Genomic DNA, 24136 nt, shown 5'->3' with positions numbered 1-24136 from the left:
GATGAAGTTTGGACCCTCTGAGACACGATTTTCTGCATTTTGAGGGATAAACTTCGCTGGTAGACTATGCTAAATGTAATGGCAATTTCCTGTCAGAGGAAGAGATTTTTGATGGCGACGAGTGCCGAAGTGTTGTGTGCGCCGTCGCAAGGGACGTCCAGAGAAAAATTGAAATCTTGACCATCTGAAACTTCATTTCCTGCATTTCAGGGGCACATTTTGCTTGTATTTATCAAGGCCCCTAAGGCAATTTTTTTCAATGCCCCCCCCCCCCTCGGCTCAAAAAATTTTTCAATGGCCCTCCCCCCAGGCCAAAATAATTTTCAATGGCCCCCCCACCTATGCACCAGCCCTCCCCCCCCCCGGTAAATATCGTCAGGTCCCTAAAGTTACATGAAATTTGTGAATTGTGTAGCACTTAAAGCAGTACTTAGGTTGTTTGTTGGCTCTTGACCAACCCAATAATCTTTTTTCTCTAGAATTTATTTTGACAGGAAAATAATCCTGTTAGATCTACCTAACCAATATCGATTTGGAGTCAAAAGTCTATCTTAGAGGAAAGAACTTCATTTAAGAAGTTTTTAATCTCCCGGGTTAGTCAACCTTTCATCAGCTGACAGAAAGCAGTACATCCTACCATATCAGCAGCAAACGTTTGATGGAGTTCATCGAGGCGACAGCTGACAGAAAGCAGTACATCCTACCATATCAGCAGCAAACGTTTGATGGAGTTCATCGAGGCGACAGATTGCTAGTGTTTCAGCTAGCTCACACTGATGTTAGATACATCAAATCCTTAGCTCTAAAGAAAGCCGTTGCAAATCAAAATAAGCTCCTCTGGGTATTATATTTTATGAAACACACATAAACACAAAAGAAAGTTTTTAAGGCGAAGCTATGGGTCAGAATTACCCCAGAGCATATAGTGTGAAAAAAATGTGCTATAGTTTATTCATGTACAGAAATCAATAAAGTGGGTATTGACTGGGCTATGTGGTAGCTTGTAATATCCAGACTATACAGTATACACAACACAACCAATACACTGTCCGTGCTACAGCGCCCTCCTGCAACTCAGGGTCCTCTTGCAGTGTCGCCTGTACTTGTGACTGTGCAGCACGCAGGTGTAGGGGTTCACAGCTGTGCTGAGGTGCACCAGCACCAGGGCGATCAGGGTCCCGACTGCGGTGTTCACTAATGCATAAGACTCCACATACGTCACAATGAAGTATGGCACCCAGCAGATGAGGAAGGCCACGCCAAGCAACAGCGTCGTCTTTGCCAAAGCGACCTGAAGAATAAACCGGTGATAACTAACGTTGTATTAAAAATTCAACATAAAATGTTAGCCAATAGTATACAGTCCAAGGATTGTCATACTGAGCTGTTAGGTTTTCGTTCTGTTCTCCATGACGTGTTGCAATCGTCAAAACGTTTAATTGTGTGTCTAACGAGTACGGATCAGCCTAAAAGAAGGTTGTCGTCAGTTTTACGCTAACGACTAACCTCCTTTGGCCTGTGTCGCATTTTCCAGGCTCGCAGCTCAGCTTCCCTCCTGGAATGCTCCATCTCTGTGCGGGGAGGGGGCAAGTCTTCAAACTCGCTGTCCGACTCAGACTGGCCCTCCCTGCCCTTCTCCTTGAGCTCTGATGGTAGCTTCTCCGCTACAGGCTTTGAACCCATCTCATGTGTCTGTAAGAGTCTCTGGAGCCGGTACTCCTGGCGGCGGAGTTTCTCGGCGTAAGTCTCCTGGTTGTTGTTAACTTTTTGCTGCTCTAGGCTGGGAGACTCGTCATCGGCGGTGGAGACAGGTGACACCCTCTTCCGTAGCCTCAATACCTGAGAGCGATATATAAAGAGGAATAAGCATTTTCTGTCTTTGTCTCTCCCCCCAAAACTCTCCCTCTTCCTCCCACTCCTGTCTTCAGTGTGTGGCCCTTGTGTGAGTATGTGAGAGTGATGAGTGCCCTATGGATGCTTTACGCAAAGTACACATGTAACGTTCAGTGCGTTTTCATACCTGTGGAAACAGGACCTTTCTGAGTATGGCGATATAGCAGGCCGTGGAGGCCGCCAGGGGGACCACCAGTACCACTAGCGTGGTGAAGATCAGGAGCGACTCCGACTTGACCCAGTCCAGATCACAGGTGTACCCTTCCGGGTCGTACCTGGGGATCACATCAGTGTAATGATCTTTGAAATACAATATTGAGAAAAAATACTGAATTGAAGGTTTGTGCTTACTAATACTACTTGATATTACGTTTTATACTGTGCTATAGAAAACGGTTTATCTATTGTACCTGACAGACATCCGAAATGTTTCTGCACTCTCGCTTGCCTGATAATGTGACCGAAAAAACGCTTATAGATATTGATAAAATAGAACAGTGATATTCAAAAGATCTTGGGAGAGATACGAGTACTTGTCACGTTTTGCTGGCTAAATCGATCGTCTTCACGATGTGCTCAATGCAAGAAGAACTTGGCGCCTCAACAAGATGGTAACAGCGTGCCTTACATGATCTTTCCCCAGCCGTAGAACGGGTTGAGAGCGATGATGGTGTCACAGAACCACAGTCCGGTCAGGATGATGAGGACCACCGTGCCGCTGAACACCTCCTCGTGTTTCAGCGGGCGGCAAATCCGCAGGTACCGCTCAAAGGCCAGGACCGACAGTGTGTGGGCCTGGGGGAAGTTTGAAATCACGTTATGTGCTTGCATGAGGAGGAAATATGAAGTTGTACTGTAATATGCATTATACGTGTGTATGATAGAAGGTAGCTGACATTGTCTCCAATGTGACACACCTTATAAGCTTGCATGAAGAGGACGAGTTGTGTTATCTAGTTGCAAATGTATGGCAAGAATCGGTACTTAAACGACTTGCTGTACCTAGACTGTTGTTTATTCATCATCAGATCGATCACCCAAGGACTAGGTGGAAAGATTTCGAACTCAAAGATACGCCGACGAGTGTAAGAGCGATCTTTGCGCTGTCATAATTGTTGTAATAGTGGGAATCGGATTAAATAACACTTTCAACAAGCCTGCAGCGTATGGTTTATGTCATTTTGCTCTAATGACACAATGGAACTACCATTAGACTATACCTATATAGATAGACAATGATAGATAGAAAGACAGATCTGCAAAAGCATAAACGTCAAAAATGTGAGCAGAAAAGATCCGCTTAAAAAATTCGAAGTCAACAAACCTGCAGCAGCAATGACAGTGTGCGGAAGAACGTCTGCACCATGCACATGGCCTGTCCCATGACCCAGACTCCAGACAGTGCCGCCACTATGGTGGGGACTTGGCACAGTAGCACGGCCAGGATATGCACCACCGCCATGTTAGCGATGAAGCAGGTGGTGGGGGAGGAGGCGTGCAGACGGCGAGACCGCCCGAAAACTACAAGCAGGAGGACGTTTCCAACGAGAGCAGCTAGGGCGACCAAGCTCAGGATGGAGCCCACCGCAAGACTGGTGGTAGTCGCTGACATTGTGCAACCTTCTTCCTTGCAGACGTCTCGTTGTAGTTCTGGAGTCAGTTTTAAGACACAGTTCACGGAATGGTACCTAAAAATTGATAGCGTTCTCTAGCTCCCGTGACCACAAGATCTCGTCACAGCAACTGGTCAAACTAAAACTTGCAGAACACCTACACTGGGACCTTGGGCACCATCATTGGTCATCATAGCGACATTGTGCAAAAGGCTGTGGTGTCCCACGATGTACCAGTAGGTGATGGTGCATTGATGAAGACGACGCCTGTGAAACGAAAAAAAACTCACAGGAGCAGGACTGAATCATCTGCAGCTGTTTTCAAAAGAGCGTCAACTGAGCCGAGATTGCAGGGTATCCAGGCGTCGTGGAGAACCGTATTCGTCGCGGATGACCTGGCCGGAAAATCAACCACCTGTTGTCTGTAATCTTCAGATCTAGTCTGGCTCCTCCCTTCTGAAACTGGAAGAGACGTAGACAATCGCAACAGTCCTTGAGGTCGATGGTATCTTATAGAGACTCGCTACCGGGATCACAAGCCACGATTGGCCGACTGTCAGCTCTGACCTCGAGACGCAGAGAGAGAGAGAGAGAGTAGTTTCTTGTTCAAAAGTTACTTTCATTGGCGATTTCTATCTGCACTTTGGACCTCTACCCCCCTCCCCAAGTGGGACGGAACCAATCCGTTTGTTAACATAAAGATTTCTGCTGTGCAAAGCTTCGGTGTGATTTGTTACCGTCACTTGAAAGCAATGAACTTACTCACAAAAAGTTAGGTCTAGACATGAAAGCGTTAAACAAGTTTTATTTATCATTTTCAACAGTTTTTTTGCCTCCGAAAATGCTCCTAGTTGCTCAATATACCCTCTTTTCTGTAAAGGACTGTTCCTTATTTGTCATGCATGCTTGCCATGTTGATTCACGGTAATTACACTTTGTACGTTTAGCCCTAAGCCGCCGCTTGGCAACCGATACACACCAGTAGCTGTGACGTCACGGCTGATTACGTAGGTACTTCTGCGTACCCACCAGCAATCGTGTCTGGCACCACCATGTGATGACGTCCATGGGGGAGCGGCTAACACAAAAGACAGCCTGGCGTAGCGACCGCCTCGCCCTATTTTTAAGGTGGCGACATGTACATGCATGAACTGCATAACTATCCGCGTGAGGGCGCCGTTTATCCTAATGCTACTGCGTAGAACCAATGAGACTCCTATGTCCATCCAAACTTGGTACTCTTCAAGCAGAGGTTAGGCACCGGCTGTTTTTTTAACTTTTTTTTTTAGTCGTTTTTATCGGGCTTTCTATTTTGTATTTATCTTGCCTGTGGGTGCAACCGCCAGTTGAAATACAAAATAGAAAGCCGGATAAAAACGACTCAAAATACGTTAAAAAAAACAGCCGGAGCCTAACCTCTGCTTGGAGAGTACAAACTTGGTACTGTACGACCAAGAAGATTATATGGTACAATACGTTAAACAGCCTCATTACTCATAATTTGGGTATATATACCTACTGGCTGGCAAAATACACCAGATGATGATTATTATTATACCGCGTACCGAAATTCACTCAACTCTGGTGTCTTTGTGTCATTAGAAACTTGTAGAATGTGTACACTAACTACATGGATAGCCCAGAAAACGTGTTTATGATTAATGTAAGTTCAATTCCCTCCGTCATGGTAGCCTGAGTACCATCCTCCGTAGTGACCACTGGCTCACTTCTCTGGATGCGTTTTCTAAATGGAAAAAAAAATGATAGACAATCTGGAGCAGGGTGCTAATATCTCAATGGAATATTTCAGTTGGTCACAAGTACTTTATGTAGGAAGAATGAAAATTTGCAAACTGTCTGTTACTGAGTGAGTGGAAAGCAGTGTATTCGAGAAGAGCCGAAAACATAGTTCATGACTTCAGGCAATGTGACCAGATTCTTTCAATGAAAGTAAAAGTTGTTTGGTAACCTCGGTTGTTAAAACCCCTTAGTCGTCGGAATTATAGGGAAAATCCCTGCTTGAGACGACTTCCTGTTTACAACGGCCCGTGGCCTGAGATGGCTTCCCAGCCCCGTGTTATTGTGGTTCACCTGTGCGGTCACACGCACGTGGCCGGAAGTGGCAGGGTCACGCGCGTGTGACTGACCGTCACAACAGTTCATTGTCCTCTACTCAGGAATCAGGAAGCTGAGGCCCACACAGGTGAGGTGTGAATGTCCTGCATCTACAGTGCATTGACCCCAATTTATTGGCGTGTGTTGAAGGCGTTTTCTGTGATATCAAAGTGAAGCATGTATCCTTATTACCTAACCATTGTCAATGCCGTGGTTTGAAGATTGAAAATAGGAAGGTGTGGGCGGTGGTCTCTAGGCAGGCTTTACTGAAGTATGTAGCTGGTCCGGATCTCTTGTGTGAAGTGCCAACCTCAGATCCGGCAGGTAAAGAGCTTTTTCTACCAACACCCACACCAGTCAACAACCCAGGGTGTGGACAGCGTCACACCCCCGGACACCGGAAGTCAGAAAATTGCCTGTTCAGTTTCTGTCTTGACACTAGCCACTCGTGCAAGTGTTTCTTTTATTTAGCCATTAGCCTATCCTCATGAAACACTTTGATACAGCATTCGTGATTCATGTCAAATACTCGATGGCGGAATAACGGTACAAACGGATGGTCTCAAACATTGGGAGGTTACAGCTATATAACCTCCTTGGTAACAAATAGGGTTAGCCTCCACCGCAGGGCTGTCGTTTATTTCTACTTTTTGCGATTTTCAACATCTCCCTCTGGCTTCTCCTGGCAAGGTTTCAGTCACATTTGTTCTCTTTTATATTTATCAATTGATAAGTCAGTCTTGATGGTTTTTACATTTTTCTAATGTCAATTCTATGTTTAATAAAAGACAAGGTGAAATATGAAGGAACGTTTTATTGACAAAATTTTCATCCATAAAACACGACGTTGCCTATAAAACAAAGACGTTCCATGTAAAATACGCCGCTTGCAAATGACTTCATCGCTCTTCTATATAAGCAAGGAGGTTATGAACAAATAAATTAAGACGCAAAGACATCTTGATGGCTTACTGTTCGACGACTATACGTACATTTTCATGATGTCGTGTGTTCGGTAGTGGATAACTAACCTGTATCTATACACCTTTCATCGGTTTCCAGCCAAAGGAGCCTAGCACCTTGAGAATAGGTTGTCTTCAGAGTAACGCCAACGGTTCCTACTACTATTCAAGTTACCTAGGACCAAAACAAGGAATACTGCTACTATTACTGTTTATTGTGCTGGGTCCCTCTGTCGTACCACGTCTGTACTCTCCAAGCAGAGATTGCTGGGGAAGATTGTGACAGAAAGAAAACTTAACACATGAGAAGTAGGTCACACTCTTCCTGACCAACCTCTGCTTGGAGAGTGACCACGGCCATGCAACATGGACAGACAGTCGACCACGGGAGTAACCAGTATAGAAGCCAATTATGTATCAAGTATCACACTGCGGATTTAATAGAAAATCCAATTGATTTGATTTGAAACGTCAAATATCCCTGCAGCTACAAAAGTTAAGTTACCGAGCGAAATCTACCAGGACATGCTGTTAACATCTATTATCATAATACCGGCACGTTTACGACGATTTCTCTAGCCATACTGATTTGACAAATTGTCAACGCATCATTTTCTCCAGTTACATGTTGCTGTTATAGCTTACCCTTGCCACTTCTTCTGTGTAACTTTTCTGCCACTCCTGTTGCTAAAAGCGTAATATCGTAATCGTAACACGCCGCGGAAGTACACGGCGAACGGGCGCGTGGTTGAGAGGGGGTACAAAATACCAGCCGGAAGAAACACGGCACAATTAACTGTCGCTATGTACCTTTATACATCCTCCATGTTCCTTCATTTTCTGTTAGTAAATGCATAAAACATAAACCTGCATGAGCATACAAAATGTCATGAGAAAACGGACGTATACTGTCAAGAATTTTCATTTAACTTTTGTCTGTCACAACCGCTGTGACGTAACACTTTACTGCTAGCGTAGATATAAAAATGGCGGGAAAATGGCTGCGTACGTTCAATTTTGCCCATTCAGTCTTAGATCCGGGATATTATGCAACGGTTCTTCACACTTTTACATGAGTTGTAGGTCACCAACAGAAATTCAAGATTGCTGTTGAATCATGTTCGTCTTGTGCCGTGAGCATGTGTAATTATGATCTACAAATCTGGCAATGAATGTGACGGTGTGTTCGTCCCACGACGAGCTGCCTGTCCTGAAAAAGATACTGAAAACTTTTCGCCTTGTTGTCTTCGAATGCATTGTAATCGATGCTTTGTAAATGATGTATTGGACACCTGGATGTCTGAAGTGTGCATACCTCAGAAATAACTATTGTTGCATGTGTAGATCTCTTTAAATTGCATTATTTTTTATCGGCCGGTATAAGTAGGGTGTTCAGGTCAAAAATTGTCTTTTGTCCTAGGGTTCTGATACTTATATCATATCATAGAGCCAGAACTGACAATTGCAATGCTTTTTATTTCATCTTTCTATGATGTATGGTTGAGGAGTTACAAGAATTTCATTTCTTGGAAATCAAGGATTTGGGTCACCAAGAAACAAAGGCCTTAACTATGGGGTCAATGCGGTCAAGGACGGAACCGTCTTCCCATTGTTTTCAATGGGAAGAATTACAAGAAATTTGCTTTGTCACTTGGATCAATATATCTTAACATCACTTGGTCATATGATGTTCAAACTCGGTGGGTATGTTGGCATGAAGCATATCTTCATTAATTTGCATAAATTATGCCTAATTAGCATAAATTAGGCTCAATTAGCATAATTTATGCAGGGACAGTATTTGACTGTTTTTTGGTTAAATAGACACGTTTTCCCATTGAAACTCACCTGTAAACTGACTACCTTATTGTATTTAGTGTGATTAAATCAATAAAGAGACAAAATGGAAAGAACAATCATGACTTTGATATGTACATAGATATATTGGAATGTGAATCATAGGGTTTACAGATCCTATTTGATTACAGCTATTTACATTTACAATTTCTTTTGAAATCTCACATAGTGTCTTCTCCTATTTTCCAGGTTACTAAAGATACACAGTTGGGCTGTTTTGCTTCCATGGATATGCCTGTGCTGTGGAAAATTACAGCACCACCATACACTCATAGGTCAATACAATTATAAAAAAAAAAAACTTGTGAATGTTCCACTCCCAAGGCAGCCACTGCACACATTGCAAGTGTGAAAAGATGGAAGGTGCTTTACAACAGGAGTCCTGGCTTCATAAAAGCCATCAGTACAAAGTGTTTGTTCTTCATTATTGCTTAATTGTACATCATTCAATGACTTTACCTCTCATATCCTTGCAAATGTACAAATCTTTCACTTGCAGTATGAAGATATATAAATGTAACTATAGCGAGTAGATACAAGGTTACATTAAAAGGACTGCTAGTTAAGACATGGTATATAACTCCTACACTTGCAGTATGTATGATATATACAAATGTAACTATAACTAGTAGATACAAGGTTACATTAGAAGGACTGCTAGATAAGATATGGTATACAACACTTGCAGTATATGACTATAACTAGGAGTTACATGAGCATTACAAAGTCACACGAGGACTGCTACAGGTAAGATATTGTGTACAACTCATACACCTGCAGTATGTATGACACAAGACCATAACTAGGAGGTACATGTGCATTACAAGGTCACGAGAAGGACTGCTACAGGTAAGAGTGGTGTACAACTAAGTTTGTACTGTGTTGTAGATGTTGACTCCGCCGCTGCAGCCGTGGGAGACTCCCTTTGGCAGTTCAAACTGTGTTTTACAGAAGCTGGCCAAGAGTTCCTTTTTCTTGCTTCTGGAGAGCTTCTGGTACTCTTTATAAAGTTGATACGTTTATACGTTTTCGGAGGGAGTTGTCCTTAGCTTTCTCAACGTCCTTCACGATTTCCAAAGGAGCGAGCTGCTTTAACTGCGTAGCTAAACACAGAAATGACAGATGCGTTGCCTTGCAGCTTGCATAAGCGGATTACAAATTTATTTGTGAACTCATCAACTGTTTTAAATCTGAAACCAACATCTCTCCGAGGTCAGTAGCAACGGAACCATCAGATGTAGATTCCATGGTGTTCTAGAAGAAAAGGAAAGAAATTAAAATGATATTTAGTAATGTAATATTGATTGTTCAAAGAGAACTCAAAATAGATTTAGAATTTCATTGAAAATGGTGAATATGAAACTGTCAATGATTTATAAATTTCCTAGATTGCATCTTTTGCCAAATGAAGAACATGGTTAGATTTTTAAGTGGTAGGAAAAAATAATTAACGTTACTTTATGTACAAAAAGGACTTTCTTACTTAGTTAGTTTCTAGATTTTCCAGAAGTAGAAATCAACAACATTAGATGGTACAGTGAAGCCCCAAGATAGGAAGTTATAAACTAAATGTATGTTGTTTATTTAACATTCTCGGCAGAAAAAAACAGGTAACTGATGAGAAAAATAGTGAAATCGCAAATAGAAATTACGAACGCAGTTGTGTTTTGATATAACCGTAAACGGTGCAGCCGACGTGTACCGCTATTCTTAGTCAACATTCTTCGTCAAAGTGGCGCGCTAATTTTACTCAAAACTACACAAATTATAGATAGAATTGTTCACAAGAATGTATTTTTCACTATATCAGAATCCCAGGTCGGCATATTGACAAACTATACGAAAATTTTACGATAGAATCTGTCCAGCCGCTCCGGCGTATGTGAGCGCACGTGCGCCCCCCTCCCACCCCGACAGCAGCCGACGCGACCTCTCAACAATCTCGTCCAAGCCAAGGCACTAATTCTCACCAAAACTACACAAACCACACATCAAACTATTCCTTAGAATGTGTATTTTAATATATCCCAATCCAAGATTCATAACTTTTCAAATTCTTGAAAATTTTTACGATTGAAAACTGTCTCACCTCGCAGTATGGCTTTGCCGTGGTCGAAAAACTTCGGGATTTTTCGTAGCTCCGCCCACAAGCCTCCTCTTGCCGGAAAAGCACGAATAATACCTTATATGGGCAGGGAAACCCCTTGGCAATGCCCAAATATGGAACGGTGTCAGCGCGGCTCCGGCCCGAAATCCCGGCCCGCGCCGCCCCGGCCCGGAGACGGGGGCATATGCCGCACGTTTCCAGAAATATCTCCTTGCACTTATCATGTATTTTAAAGCCATTTACAGGTTATTTTGACAACTAAATTCCCTTCATTTTGATGTATAGTACATGTATATTGGTCTTAAAATTGTTGAGATATCGCCACAGAAAGTGGCAACACAGGGTGTTTTCACTGATTTCGCTGGGGTCAGGTCACGTGACTGAACACCCTAGTATAAGTCTTATGGCCGGTATTATGCCAATGCATGTTACATTACAATTACAAAAGGTTTTATATGACTCTACTACCTATAACCTGTATAACCTGCAATTTGTAAAATTGAACTAATAAAGACCTTATATTTCAACCTGTTGCTGAGTGTTTGGTAAGTAATAACATTTGTAATTGTAAGAACATACGTTCTCCATCTTCCTATCGGTTTAATTTCTCTGACTCTGGGCGGCTTCACGGGACGGTGTTCAAATGGTCGAGGTGTTTTCCACCAGTATGAAACATCCAACCTCCTCAAACACACAAACACGTGCTTACCATGGTCAGGTGTTCTCCCCGACAACCCAATTACATTTTGGGGGACTCTCAGTCGATGTCTGTACGGAAGTGGATATCCTGGTGTACCGGAACCCCGCCCATTGTCAAGGTGTGACGTTTTCTGCGCAGCCGCAGAGGACCACTACAACCACGTACCCAGACGACAGCAATGGGCCGATATCGACGATAAATTAAACTGTCCTCACGGATAACCCCTGGGAAGATATCGATGATAGAAGACTGAATTTGCATCTTCTAAGAAGTGTGACTGACTCCTCTGCCATACTTAGACCTTGTAACAGAGGTAACCGTTTACTATTATAAAAGCTGCATGAAGGTAACCATCAAACCCGTTCATATGGAGTAAATGATCTGCAAATAAAATCAAAAGTTTCAATTATACATACACGAAACCAGATGCCTGAGTATGAAACGGTGTGCAGCACAAAATAAAATCCAGCTGTGACTGGAAATGACAGTGTGTTAGTGTTACGAATAGTACCATGACAGCGTGTAAACAGCATTGTAAAAAAAAAAATAGAAAATAAAAACACTCGCCGCTTGGGCTGTTAACCGTATGTAGAACAGAAAACGTTTGTAAACGTCTGTACTTTTCATCATTACCTGCCAGGGGAGGGTCGTGGTTGGACCTCTGCTTACAATGAGTATGACAGCCTTAGGCCACGGCAAGTACGTAATTTTTATGGATGACATGATATCGACATCCTATGCACACTGCAGAAATAATGATAAAGGGCGAAAAAAACAAGATGGGTAAAAAAACAAGTGCTTTTAAAAAAGCTGGCATTTTGCCAATGTTTGCGTGTGTGAACGTTTTTTTCTAGTTATTAGAATGTCATATAAATAGAACAGAGTAACTAAACCTGATATTGGCGCATGGAGAGATTCACATATGTGCCTGAATCTAGATCTAGACGCCACCTGTTAAAATTTGCGTGAACTGCAGCAAATTTCACTACACTGCCTGTTTTTGAGTGAGCTCTGTTGCGGGGCATTTTTAAGTTTTTTTTTTAATTTTTATTTCTATTCGGCAAAAAAACGAAGCGGCGAATCCGTTAACCAAAGAAATAAATTGGTGTGGCCAAATGCATGTAAAAATTAGTATTTTAATGGATGTAAAAAAGAAAAAAAAATCTACCTCCCCGGATTCGAACCGGGTGCATTGGTTTAGAATGCGTAAACTTTAACCACTGCGCCAGTGCGAACATGTTGGAAAAATGCCTGTTTTAACAGGTTTAGAAATGTTTGGCATGGATTGAACAGGTCCGTTCATCTCAACATCACAACGGCGACTATTCTGGCCTCAGAGCATTTTGCCGCTAAGGCGGCAAAATGCAAAAACACAAGACGGCTAGATTGTCAAAATAAACACCTTAAACGTTGGAACAAGAATTGAAGTGACAAAACATGGTAGCACAGACAATAAATACTCCATTCCTGTACTCAAGAAGTGAACTATAATGAAGTAAAATTGACACTAATGTGGTAGACTGGTATCATTTACTAAGTTGGCAACAAATAATCTTCACTCATGACTTCCATTATGAGTGCTACCACTTTTAAAACCATCCAACTTATTTCACCACAGTCATGACTACCTCGCTAGTGTCACTTCTACAAATACAATCATTCGGCTACATCACATGTTGACCATCTCCGAAAAGAAAAAAAAATAGTTTTTAGATTTTTCCTGAAATGTAGGAAAACTTAATGAGCCCGCGTATGTCATCCATACAATTTACTTGTTGTGGCCTTGTCTAATGGATTTATAAAGACTCTTTAGAATTGTCATAGTCCTTCTACCAAGCATGTATGTTTAAATAGTATGGCGTTTATGCGTGAAACTCTTCAGACAATAAATCATTTTGCTTTTTATTAATTATTATGTTTTGGCGATTTAGAAGACAGATTTAAAAGAAAGCAAGAAAGGAAAAAAAAGACATGTAACCAAAAGCCATGTCGAGTAGCTGACATAATTTTACCATTACATTTGACGATTAAAACGCATTTGGCCGTGGTATGTCAACTAACACGGTTACCACTTTTAATATTAGAATTGCGACAAAATAAAATGCAAGTTATATTAGTCACAGCTTCTTGGTCAGAACATCAGAAATAACGGTTACGTTGTGGGCCAAGTGCCGCTGCTCAAAACAGACCTAGTACTTCTCAACTGCCACACAGTGCCAGGCATGCACAGAATCTTTCTTCATATCCTTCTAACCCCAGTAGATCTATATCGATCTATTAAACGCTAGATGTAAAATTAAAAATGGTCATAAATGTGGGATAACGTGCATTGTCATAGTATGCATACCTTGGCTGCAGAATCGAGAATAAAAACGTGGCAGGTAAAATGAGTTATGAAGGGTACCAGCCTTCTATCGCCTCCTCTTTTACCCGATAAGGAATTGTGATGGCCATCCACAGCGGCTTCCGGGAAGCCTCCTGCAAAATTCATCAGGAGCACAGCGCGTCACCAGGACATATGGCTCCGGCTCACCGCCGGTTTCCAAGAAGCGGAGCTCGACGTTAATAGAATTAAATATTTATTAAAGTGCTTTGAATATCTACCACCATTGGCCGGTGGAGTCTTGTGGCGTTTTCGCGCGCAGAATATCTTATTAGCTGCGCAGAGATGCCCGGTCGGGTATGTACATATATGGTCATGATTAGACAATAATTTGCTTATTTGGGGAGTGTATCTCCACCCCACCCCACCCCAACAAACGCATACAACAATTGTATCTAGGTTTTTACGTAATGAAATCCACACGTAGCTATTTGTGCCTAAGGGTACTGAGAACAATACAATCCACGGCCGCCGCCAAGGTAGCGACAAATAAACTGTAAACACATACGTCACGCCCCATGGTGATTGACGTCAGAACTAAAACAACACTTGGGAGAATCAAATACTAGATCAAAATCGGTCTAGAAGTCGGGACATACACGGGGATAAGTTGTAAGTCTGAATGCCATACTGATGCCTTTTTTGGAAGGTATGAATCATCAAAACAACAAAATAAATTATCAAAATGAAGAGAGAGGAGGTTTGCCGCCACAGCAGGCCGCATATCGATCGCGCAGGGTGATTCAGTCTTGGTAATCCAGAACATTCTACGTACGTCATCACACGTGACCAATCACAGGACCACCACACCTTATTTGGGCCTGGCTATTTTTAAACCATGACGTCAGTGACGTCATGGAGTACTCGCTGTATAACTTATATGCAGGGCTTCCCCACTCCTCATTTCAAACGAGTGACTCACGAAGAACACACTGCCCACCAACCTTCGGTAAAACCACAAGACACCGGAAGCTTGGTACCGCCTACTTGACCCCACAGTGTACGGAAGTTCTCTGGACACCACGGTTACCCAGACTTTCTCGGAAATGTACGGCAAGCTGATCGGAGAGCTGGACGGGTCGGGCCACTGCAGCCCCGCGTCTATCATGTCCGACGATAGTTGTTCGTCCATGGCCACTACAGCAAGCCAGGTACGTTCGCTTGTTTCTGTCGTGTCTGTCAGTGACACGCCCAGCCTGGTACTGCATGTATCAGCGAAAATCTAACACTTTGTTTCACATAAAAATTTTCCTTTTATGTCAAACCACATTCTGTATTTGGCGCTATGTAAAACCAAGGAGGTTGAAAACAACTCGCCTCAGCGTAGTGAGAGTCTAGTAAGTTACTGGTAAACTTTAACATTTGAGTTACCATGTCCATAGTCTACACTCTCGTAATATAGTATCAGCTGCGTTAGGTAAGGTTAACAAAAACACTCTTCTGTCGTTGAACGCGATGAACTTCGTAACTCTGTTGATGTTGCTGCGCCACAAGCGAGGCGCCCCCCTCCCCCTTACAAAATGATTGCGTAACTGTGAACACTATATAGTAACGTTACACGTGCGCAATGCTTCATCAATATCGCCAAAAAATAGAACAGAAAGACGAAAACCTCACAGCCCTAAGTACGTCAGAACTGCCCACAAATCATTTTTGTCTAAAATAACAAACTCATTTCCTTCAAAGTATTAACTGGTAGTGTTGACATCGACAAGTTTATTAGTATGTGGCCGAAGTAACGCAATAGGAAAGGGAGTGACGAAATCATGACGTTACGGAATTCCGGAACAGGAACATTATGAAATAGACTATATATAATTCACGTGTGCTATAAGAAGAAAGTACGGCCACGCCCTAGTTAAGTTTGGAAAAAAAAGTTCCAGCAGTAAAGGACTGTCAAACTTTCACCTACAAGAAAGGTACCAACATGTATAATGTTACAACTATTATGATGCAGAGGAAGGGGAGGGGCTGTCATTGTTGTCACTGAACTTTCCAGGCAGGGATACATGAGACAGGATATGTCATAGACAACAGTATGTAGGTGTGTGTACACACTTATATAAGCAAGGCTAACAACCCTTCCTCTCATTTCAACAGGACTTTGCTGGATCTGGGAACGAGTTCACATCCAACCTGAACACACTGGCCAACGCTGCGTCAGACCCAACCATGCAGTGGATGGTCACCACCTCCAACGCCATCTCCAACTCTGCCACTCCTGCAGCTTTCACCAACGCAGTCAACGTGGCAAACAGCCCAGAGATCAAAGTGTTGTTGGACGCCGCAGCACGCCGACGGAGACGCATCCCAGATCATGAGGTGGGTTGATTACCTTAAAGTTCTGTGTAAATATCGTTTACAGTTTAAGTCACAGAGTACCAAACCCAGGTCTCTAGTCTAATACCACATTAGAAAAAAAAATGACAACAAAAGCAATCCATTTTTAAGTTTTCCATAGAGTTGTGCAGGATTATTCCCCAAAGACACAAGTTTAAAACTTCCATATTAAAGATTCACTCATCCATTCAATACCATAAGCCACCTTAGTGTCAATGACCTCTTATAAGGTCACTCACCCAAATTCCATTTCCTGTGTGTCAAAAATGACTTCCTGTTGACATGGGAATATGTGACCCCCATTGGGGACAGAGATGCACCCCCTCCCCACCCACCACTTCCTGTGCCAGGTCAGCTGAGGGAACTACAGAGAGGTGTAATTGTTCTTATCACAACAGAGGAACAGCCTGTATAGGAAGTCCTTGGTTATTGTGTCAATACCTGATGGAATTTCCTGGGATTTAATTAAAACCAATTTATAAGAGATTGTTCAGTCAATAGTGTACATCAAGCTTTTGTAGGATGTGTCTAGGCTAGCATGCAGAATCACCATCCAACATGTCACTAAATTGTTTTTCCTTGTTTTACAGCTGCCATTTGATGAGCGTGAGAAGCGCCGTGTGCGCCGTGAGCGGAACAAGCTGGCTGCAGCCAAATGCCGCAACCGCCGCCGTGATCTTACTGAAGAACTGATCGCACAAACTGAAGACTTGGAGGAGGAGAAGGCTGGGCTGGAGGCTGAGATTGCCAGTCTCCAAGCTCAGAAGGAACAGTTACAGTTCATCCTCCAGGCACACAAGCCTGCCTGCAAGAAGATACGCACAGACTCGGACTCTGACAGCACTATCACCCCCTCCAGCAGCCCTGGCCGCAAATCCATCTCCCCCAAACCTGCTAACCTGACCCTCCCGCTGACTGCCATCACCACGTCCCCCAGTCTCAACACACCCAGCATCACCACCTGCGCCCTGACCACGCCCACGCTCACCACGCCTAACCTCACCACCACTCTGGAGTCCTTCATGTCGTCCCTGGACACGCCCACCATTGTGACGGCTTCCAGTGATTTTGACACCTTCACCACGTCGGCAACGCTGACCACGCCCACCATCCCAAACATGGATGGAGTATTTGCCGAGCCCAACCCCTTCACCATGGCAACAACCCCCGTCTCCATGACAACCTCCCTCTTCACCTATCCCCATGTCACGGAGACGTTGGACCTTCCCTTCCCCACCTCGGGACAGGCCTGTGCCCAGCAGGTGCAGCGTTCCAGCTCAGGTTCTGCCAGCGACAGCACACCTGAAGCTACCTCACCTAGGTGGATTTCCTTGTGATTATCCACGACTTAAAGACTTACAAAGACACTTGTAATACTGTTGTCAGTATATTGTTTATACCAGCATTGTTCAATCTACAAAAATGTATGTACAAAGACCTACTATTTGTTTTTAAAAGATTTTGTATGAGAATTTCAGGTGTAAAATGAAAATTGAAGGGCCAACAGACATGGCCAAGAAAATAGAGTTGTAAGCGTAATTTGGTAGCAATTCTGCGGACACTGCCAGGGTGTGCGGAGGGAAGTAGTGTGCCGGTAACATGGAACTTCTCAGGGCACAGGGCTGGACTGCAGGGCAGCAGGGAGGGAACATTGTACTGTGGTGACTCAGAGATGGCTCCCTAGTCCACAGCCAAGTGGATAAACCATGGCCGTTTTTCAATGTCAGGGGGACTTTCCTCATGCCCTACTTTCACATGGCGAGTCACTTTCTCTTTTTGGGTTTGGTGCAATACCATACATGGACATTTTAGGGCTTCTTTAATGATGAATCATAAGTGAACCAAAAACAAAGTGTGATTCAGGACTTTTATTGCCTGGCATTGTTTCTATGCCCCACAATGAGCAGTCATTGTATATATAATATGTGGTATGACTCATACATACCAAATAGCTATTTATTGCTTTTATGATGAAGTGGAGGAATTTGACATATAGATGAGTGATTTACTTCTTATTATGCAAAACAGATTATTTATTTTCAAGAGACTTGTTAACTTATTTAATTATGTATGAGGGTACTGCCATTGATATTTATACCTAAATATGATATCATTTAGCATGTCACTATGGAGAGGCATGTTCTTTGGACAGCTCTCTTGCTAAAACACTTAAGTTATTTATTCAGGCATTTTGTCTATGCAGATTATTATATTTTGATAAAATAAAAGTTGACTGATACTTAACTCTTGTTCTGCCTTTTTTTAATAAGTTTAAGCTGGTATCATTTATGATGAAATACAGGGCATTTACTACTAGATACAAGAAGTATTCTTGAGACAAATCTGATGGGTTTGTATGATTATGCATGACAGCACTTGGCAATGGTTGTCAGAAGAATGCCTTGTGATCAGAATGTAGGGTGGGGCGGAAGGAACGTTTGTGGGCGGAATTCAACTTAAATAGGATAAGGAATAAGAAGAAAATCAAGTGAAAGAAACCATTTACTAAAGATGGTTTACATCTATTACAATGCATCAAAAATGGTGAGTGTGCCTAAGTTCACTGAAAGGAGGAGGGAAGTTACACAGGAGTTTCTAATTCACTCTTCCTGAACCTTAACAATGGGGGCAAGGAAAGACGTGGGTAGTGGAACATGTCAAATCTCACATCGCACTAGATAAGCCTGTAACGGACAGTTGTAGGATATTCCCACTGCCTTGTAATGACTCATCGCGTTTTGTGTAAATCACCTTCATCATTTAGCCACAAGTTGTGGGTGACATTACATATGTAAATGACCAGTACGGTATACTCGTCTGCAACGCTAATTTTATCTGATGCATGTCTTCACCGCCGTGGTAGTGAACTTTGTTGCTGTAGTTCAAACTGACTGGAAAAAAACACAGCTATGCACACAGGAGGCAAGGGTTGATGTCATATTGCATAATAAAGTTTCTATCGACTCCATACTCCCCTGAGAATGCAGCAAAGCCTCCAAGGTCTCTGCAAGACATGACGTCAGCATATGTCATGAATGTTGTGAGCCCAGCCATTGTCGCTAGAAACTGACAAAGAAGTGTGATATTTTCTCCAAAGAGATAGAGGTAACGTTATAGATATTTAATCTCTACAAGACGAGATAAAGAAGGGGGAGGTAACCATCCTACAGCCAGCCAGAGTGGTAAATCATCCCCTTTGCCTTGCAGCAGTAAAGAAATACGCTATGATTTCTATGGTTTAGTTTTGGCAAGAATCGAGAATCGTGTCCGAGAGACGGAGGATTGTTCATGACCAACATCAATCAAAATTGACATTCCCATCAGCGGCAGTCAGTTAGTGTGAGGGTTGCGGTCGTTAAAGCAGTTATTGTTGGGGCTGACATCACGTAATGATGTCATCTTTTATATTGTAACTTAATGTGGAAACATGTCCCACCTAACCAGATTTTACAGTTGGACAACAATTACTGAGATAATGACTTTGTGCCAATTAGATCATGATGCGACAATGTGATTATTGGATTATGGTCCGTGGCTTTATGCATAAAAAACTCTTAATGCTTGTCATCACATTTTAGAATTAGAACAATCTCCATATCAATTCTCCCTTTTTACAATGCTGCAAATTCTGATTAATTTCCTCGATATGTTGAGGCAACATCGAAGGCAATTCGGCAGCAGCGGCCGCGGTTTGTCATACATGGACTGAACTGCACAAAAGTCACCGGGCACTACAACGTTTTCTTATCACTTCATATGACCATTTTCCACACCCTTGATCGCTTTCTGATTTGTATTAATATTGCAAATTGCATAGCATCAATACACTCAATTCTGGATATTACTAAGCAGGTGGCCAAGGCTTACTAGCGATTTGTCTTGCAATCGGTAGATGTCGCTGGGAGATAATTAGTAAGACGGTTGCGATGAGGTCATGGTGATGTAAGCTGTGTCATGTTTGACTGGTTTTCCCGATCTGTGTTAAGGTAGCAGAACACAGTTTTTCGGATGTACGTGGTTAAGGGCCCAAAAGCGAGGAGATTCGACGCCTCCAATTTATAGCAGGGTGCACAAGTAATTTACACGACTTGCTATGTGAAATTGAGTGAAAGTTTGCTCGTTCACCTGCCCAGTAGAGGTCTCATACTAAAGCCGACACACAGCAGATGGCGGTAACACTGACGGGATTCATGCGAAAATTCAAACCTGACCGAACAAACATACAAAACAATCCAACTCATAATACTGTATCAAAACAGGCATATTCTTCTACAACAGTTCTGTTAGCCTCGATGACGTGCACAGAAGAAGTTTCAGCGCTCTTTCAAGTTCTATTGCGTACTAATTTGTGCCCAAACTACCACTGGTCGCGGATAAATACTGTGTTCTGCTATTTATTCAACGAGAGTCCGTAGGGCACAGACCTACGTAAATTAGAGCTTGCGTAAGCGCATGCTAGCCATTAGACAGGCACCCACTACTTTCAAGATGGGGGTGTCGGTCTATGATTCTACTGTATCTTAAGATACTGCTACGGTACCCCAAATCACAACGATTTATCAAGACCTCAGTCTCAATACCTACCAAGATGCCAACTTTCTTAAATGGGTCAAGATATACACAGAAATAGACAGAAACAGTACCCCGTTGGACGTGAGCGGCCTTCCCGGAGGTAACAACTGCAAGTTTTGTAAGTTATATATGCCGAATCACTATGAGTCACTGCAGGACCTGACATACATAACCCACCCATCTTGGGTGTTAGGGAAACCCAATCAGAAGATGAAGATGCTACCATTGGCGATAGTATCAGGTGCTCCTGTATAAACGTAGTACACGCGGATTGAAAAAAAGGACGTAGTATGCATCCCTAGTCCACGTCGGACGTGCCTTCACCGACGTCTGAGGGCTCAGAAAAGAGTACACATTTCCAAACAGGAATTATGATTTGTCAGGAAGACGGCAAAACCATGTTGATCGCACGAGAAGCAACGACATTTCCTGTCACGGCGTGTCCAGCAAAATGTCATGAACTTTATATTATGTCTGGGTGATGATCTCCGACTCCAAGCAGAGTAGTAGAAGTCGGGATTTTTACCTGCTCGCTCCTATCCTCTGTGAGAAGAGAGAGACGGTAAAAATTCCGACTTCTACTATATCTTCGGGACTGAATCTCTGCTTGAAGAAAACTCCGACTGACCGACATTCATCGCAGGTCGCTGCCTGCGGAGTACGTCGGTATTGCATGAGTCCAGTGTATCTACCAGTAATCTCCAAGCAGATGTTGGAAGGGGTGATGCTTTCTAGCTCCCCCTTTTTTTGCAAAAGACTGTACCAAAGCAAAGGCGGGAGATTAGATAAGGTTACGAAAGCAAAGGCCTAGATGAACGTCATGGTTTATCCTTGCAGCATCTGCTTGCAGATTATTGTCCATTTACAACCTGCCTTGTAATTTGTTTGGGTGTTTGTAATCACTTAAGTATGACATGTACAAAAGCAAATAAACGGGTAAGTCTTGTCTATCATCACTCAATCAGCATTGCGGCTGCAGCTGTTATATATATATATATATATATAACAGTATATGTAAGCCAAATATGTAACTAAAGATCATTTTAGTACTCTATCTCAGTTTTACTAGACGATTTTGTGCTGTACTTCTATGCTTGCACGTCTAAAACTCATATCAGATCCATCCAACTACTTCGTTAACATTCCAAGATATTTGATGTGCTCCGTTCTATAACTCATGTTATATGTATATCCGAGAAAAGACCTGACATAGCCGTCTTGTGACCACCGGTGAGACGTAACGTAACCTGCTTATGATAACGCTCACGTCACACCAGCGCCGTGTTGACACACCCTGGGTGTTTGTTGATATAAGAATGACCTGGATCCGTGCATGGACGCAAGTGACCTTTCACTCACATACATGTAACGTTGATAAAAACATCGTAAAATTACCATGTTTTCAGGAGATTTCGTGGGTGTGTGATGCCCTTTGGCTTTGTATCTGATATAACCTCCTTCCTTAGCGACTGGTTCTGGTAGAAGTGACATCCTTAGCGACTGGTTCTGGAATTACAGGGCCGTTAACGTTTTTGTAAAGTTTCTGAAAGATGATGATTCAAGAAGGGCTGACAGATCGTCGTAATTTTTAGTATGCAGGTAGCTTATGTAGCTAATTTGCATAATTAATAAGGAATCTTTGAACTGCAAATAAAGACTTGATTTGCATATTCAGTGAGAAAATAGTATAATAGTAATACCATAGACGGAAAATGACGGGAAATTAATATTCGCAGCACTTGGAACTTTAATAAGTAAATATGAATATTGTCAAACATACATTACCATGCAAATCAAGACATGTTATAGAATAACCTTCTTTGCTCAGATAATAGGTCATAATACGACAATTTTACGTTGAACACACACGGAGAAGATGCCAAAATCAATCAATCAATATACAATGATACGTCAGTCCTACTACTAAAAGGTAGCGAAGGTATGATGAGGACATGGAACCATAGTTCTCTATTGCTTTAGATTTTGGGGGGCAGAAAAGGGATACAATTTCTTCACAATCAGACTAACCAGCCTCAGAAAGAAAGGCAGGTCAGGATCTCATTGTGACGTATGCATCCGGTGTCAACGTCCTGTAGGTCAGGTCCAGGAGATGGCTCAGGTCCTGAAATACACCAGGGACGTCACCTGTTATGGAGCACATATTGGAACGCGTCTATATGGTTTCAAGAAACGGTGTTGGGAATGTTTGCGAGTGTTGCAAGATATATAGTCGGGGCGACTGCTGTAGAACTTCCTTCTTTTGCACATTAGCCCTATCAACAGTCTTTGTCACCGCGGCAACTAGATCCTAGATATGCTACTTTTCGATTTCTTTTTTAAAGTCTGGTACATTTGGCTCCTGATTACATTCAGTTCTTTCTAATGGTGTCTCTATCCTTCGCAGAAAAAGCATAGTGCTCCTGGATACAGTATGTTTTTTACGTGATTAAAGATCATCTGCATTTGATTAGCACCCAGTAGTCATGTTAGTCGGCTATACAACACAAGCTCTACACACAAACTAATATCTGGTTACAGGTAGCGGAAGCAGGTTAAAAGGATATAACAGTGCTGAGACCATATAGCGACATATGAATTTCACAACAGAGGGTAAAAGGCAACAAGATCTCTATATCTGCCTATGCATTATACAATATGCCCTACAATATATATATATATATATATATGTGTGTGTGTGTGCGTGCGTGTGTGTGTGTGTGCGTGTGTACATAGACATGATAGAGTGGCCGATTTCATTGATACGACATTAGTATCGGATGGACGGCCACTAATAGTAATAGTCTAGTGGGTCCTTGGATGGAATGTTATATATTCTGTTATAACATCAGCACTGAACCATGTACCAGAAAAATGGAAGTAATATCTGTTTAATTTTATCACATGTTGTAAAAGTCAGAATGTCAATAACTTGCATAATGATGTACACTTCAGCTACTTCATGCAACCTGCCGACAAGGTAAAAACTGAGGCGAGCTGTTCATTGACATTTATATAAAGCCAATCGTAAGGTATAACGTTAACTGTTACAAGCTGACAGACGTGCCACTGATTTTATTAATACTAAATCAGGTGTTTTTGCATTGGCATCATTTTGGCGGCCCGACATTTGACACACTCGTTCTTGCACTTTCTACTAAGGCCTATCACGTGACTCCTTTGTGGCAAGTGGTTGCGGATGCATGCACTCGCAATGAAAAGAAACCGTGTTATCACCGATCATAAAAGATATTAAACCAACACGATGACACATGTGTTGACGTTATAACCAAGGAACTTTTATCATTCGACTTTATACTTCATATCGAGGAGGTTAAAAACATATCAAACAACAACTGTTGATCGTATTCAGACACGCCTCTGTCCCAGGGCACACCGCAAACAAAAGGTATTTGTACTTCCTGTGACAGTGTGACGTTTTCTTTGTCCAGCGGCAGACACAAAGAGGTTTGGTAAACACAAGTAAACGGCGGTTGCGGGGTTGCCTGTGTGCGTGGGTCACGTGGTAGCATTACATCATTTGATGCAACGTCATCCCAAACAACCATTGGTTGATAAAGATCACGTGGTCAGACG

At 42.5% G+C, this 24136-nt stretch overlaps 2 protein-coding genes across 3 annotated transcripts; one reads left to right on the top strand and one right to left on the bottom strand.

The window, feature by feature from the left end:
* Nucleotides 1-882: 882 nt before the first annotated feature.
* On the bottom strand, nt 883-14360 carry LOC118415307 (rhodopsin, GQ-coupled-like). 2 transcript variants are annotated; one of them, XM_035819821.1, is made up of 6 exons: nt 13595-14360; nt 3218-3968; nt 2522-2688; nt 2021-2168; nt 1507-1839; nt 883-1291 (listed from the first exon to the last, which is right to left on the bottom strand). In XM_035819821.1, exons 2-6 carry the CDS (start codon nt 3503-3505, stop codon nt 1055-1057), a joined length of 1173 nt encoding a protein of 390 aa, XP_035675714.1. In that variant the 5' UTR covers nt 3506-3968; nt 13595-14360; the 3' UTR covers nt 883-1054. The 2 variants fall into 2 exon arrangements, with proteins under 2 accessions (XP_035675714.1, XP_035675706.1); XM_035819813.1 differs by lacking the exon at nt 13595-14360 and having other exon boundaries at nt 3218-4793.
* Nucleotides 14361-14510: 150 nt separating this feature from the next.
* Nucleotides 14511-18214, top strand: LOC118415324 (fos-related antigen 1-like). The gene is made up of 3 exons (XM_035819831.1): nt 14511-14781; nt 15731-15952; nt 16561-18214. Exons 1-3 carry the CDS (start codon nt 14677-14679, stop codon nt 17305-17307), a joined length of 1074 nt encoding a protein of 357 aa, XP_035675724.1. The 5' UTR covers nt 14511-14676; the 3' UTR covers nt 17308-18214.
* Nucleotides 18215-24136: the final 5922 nt, after the last annotated feature.

The sequence above is a fragment of the Branchiostoma floridae genome, chromosome 1 (genome assembly GCF_000003815.2).
Source record: "Branchiostoma floridae strain S238N-H82 chromosome 1, Bfl_VNyyK, whole genome shotgun sequence".
Classification (NCBI taxonomy): domain Eukaryota; kingdom Metazoa; phylum Chordata; class Leptocardii; order Amphioxiformes; family Branchiostomatidae; genus Branchiostoma; species Branchiostoma floridae.
This window is presented reverse-complemented; position numbering and strand designations above follow the sequence as displayed.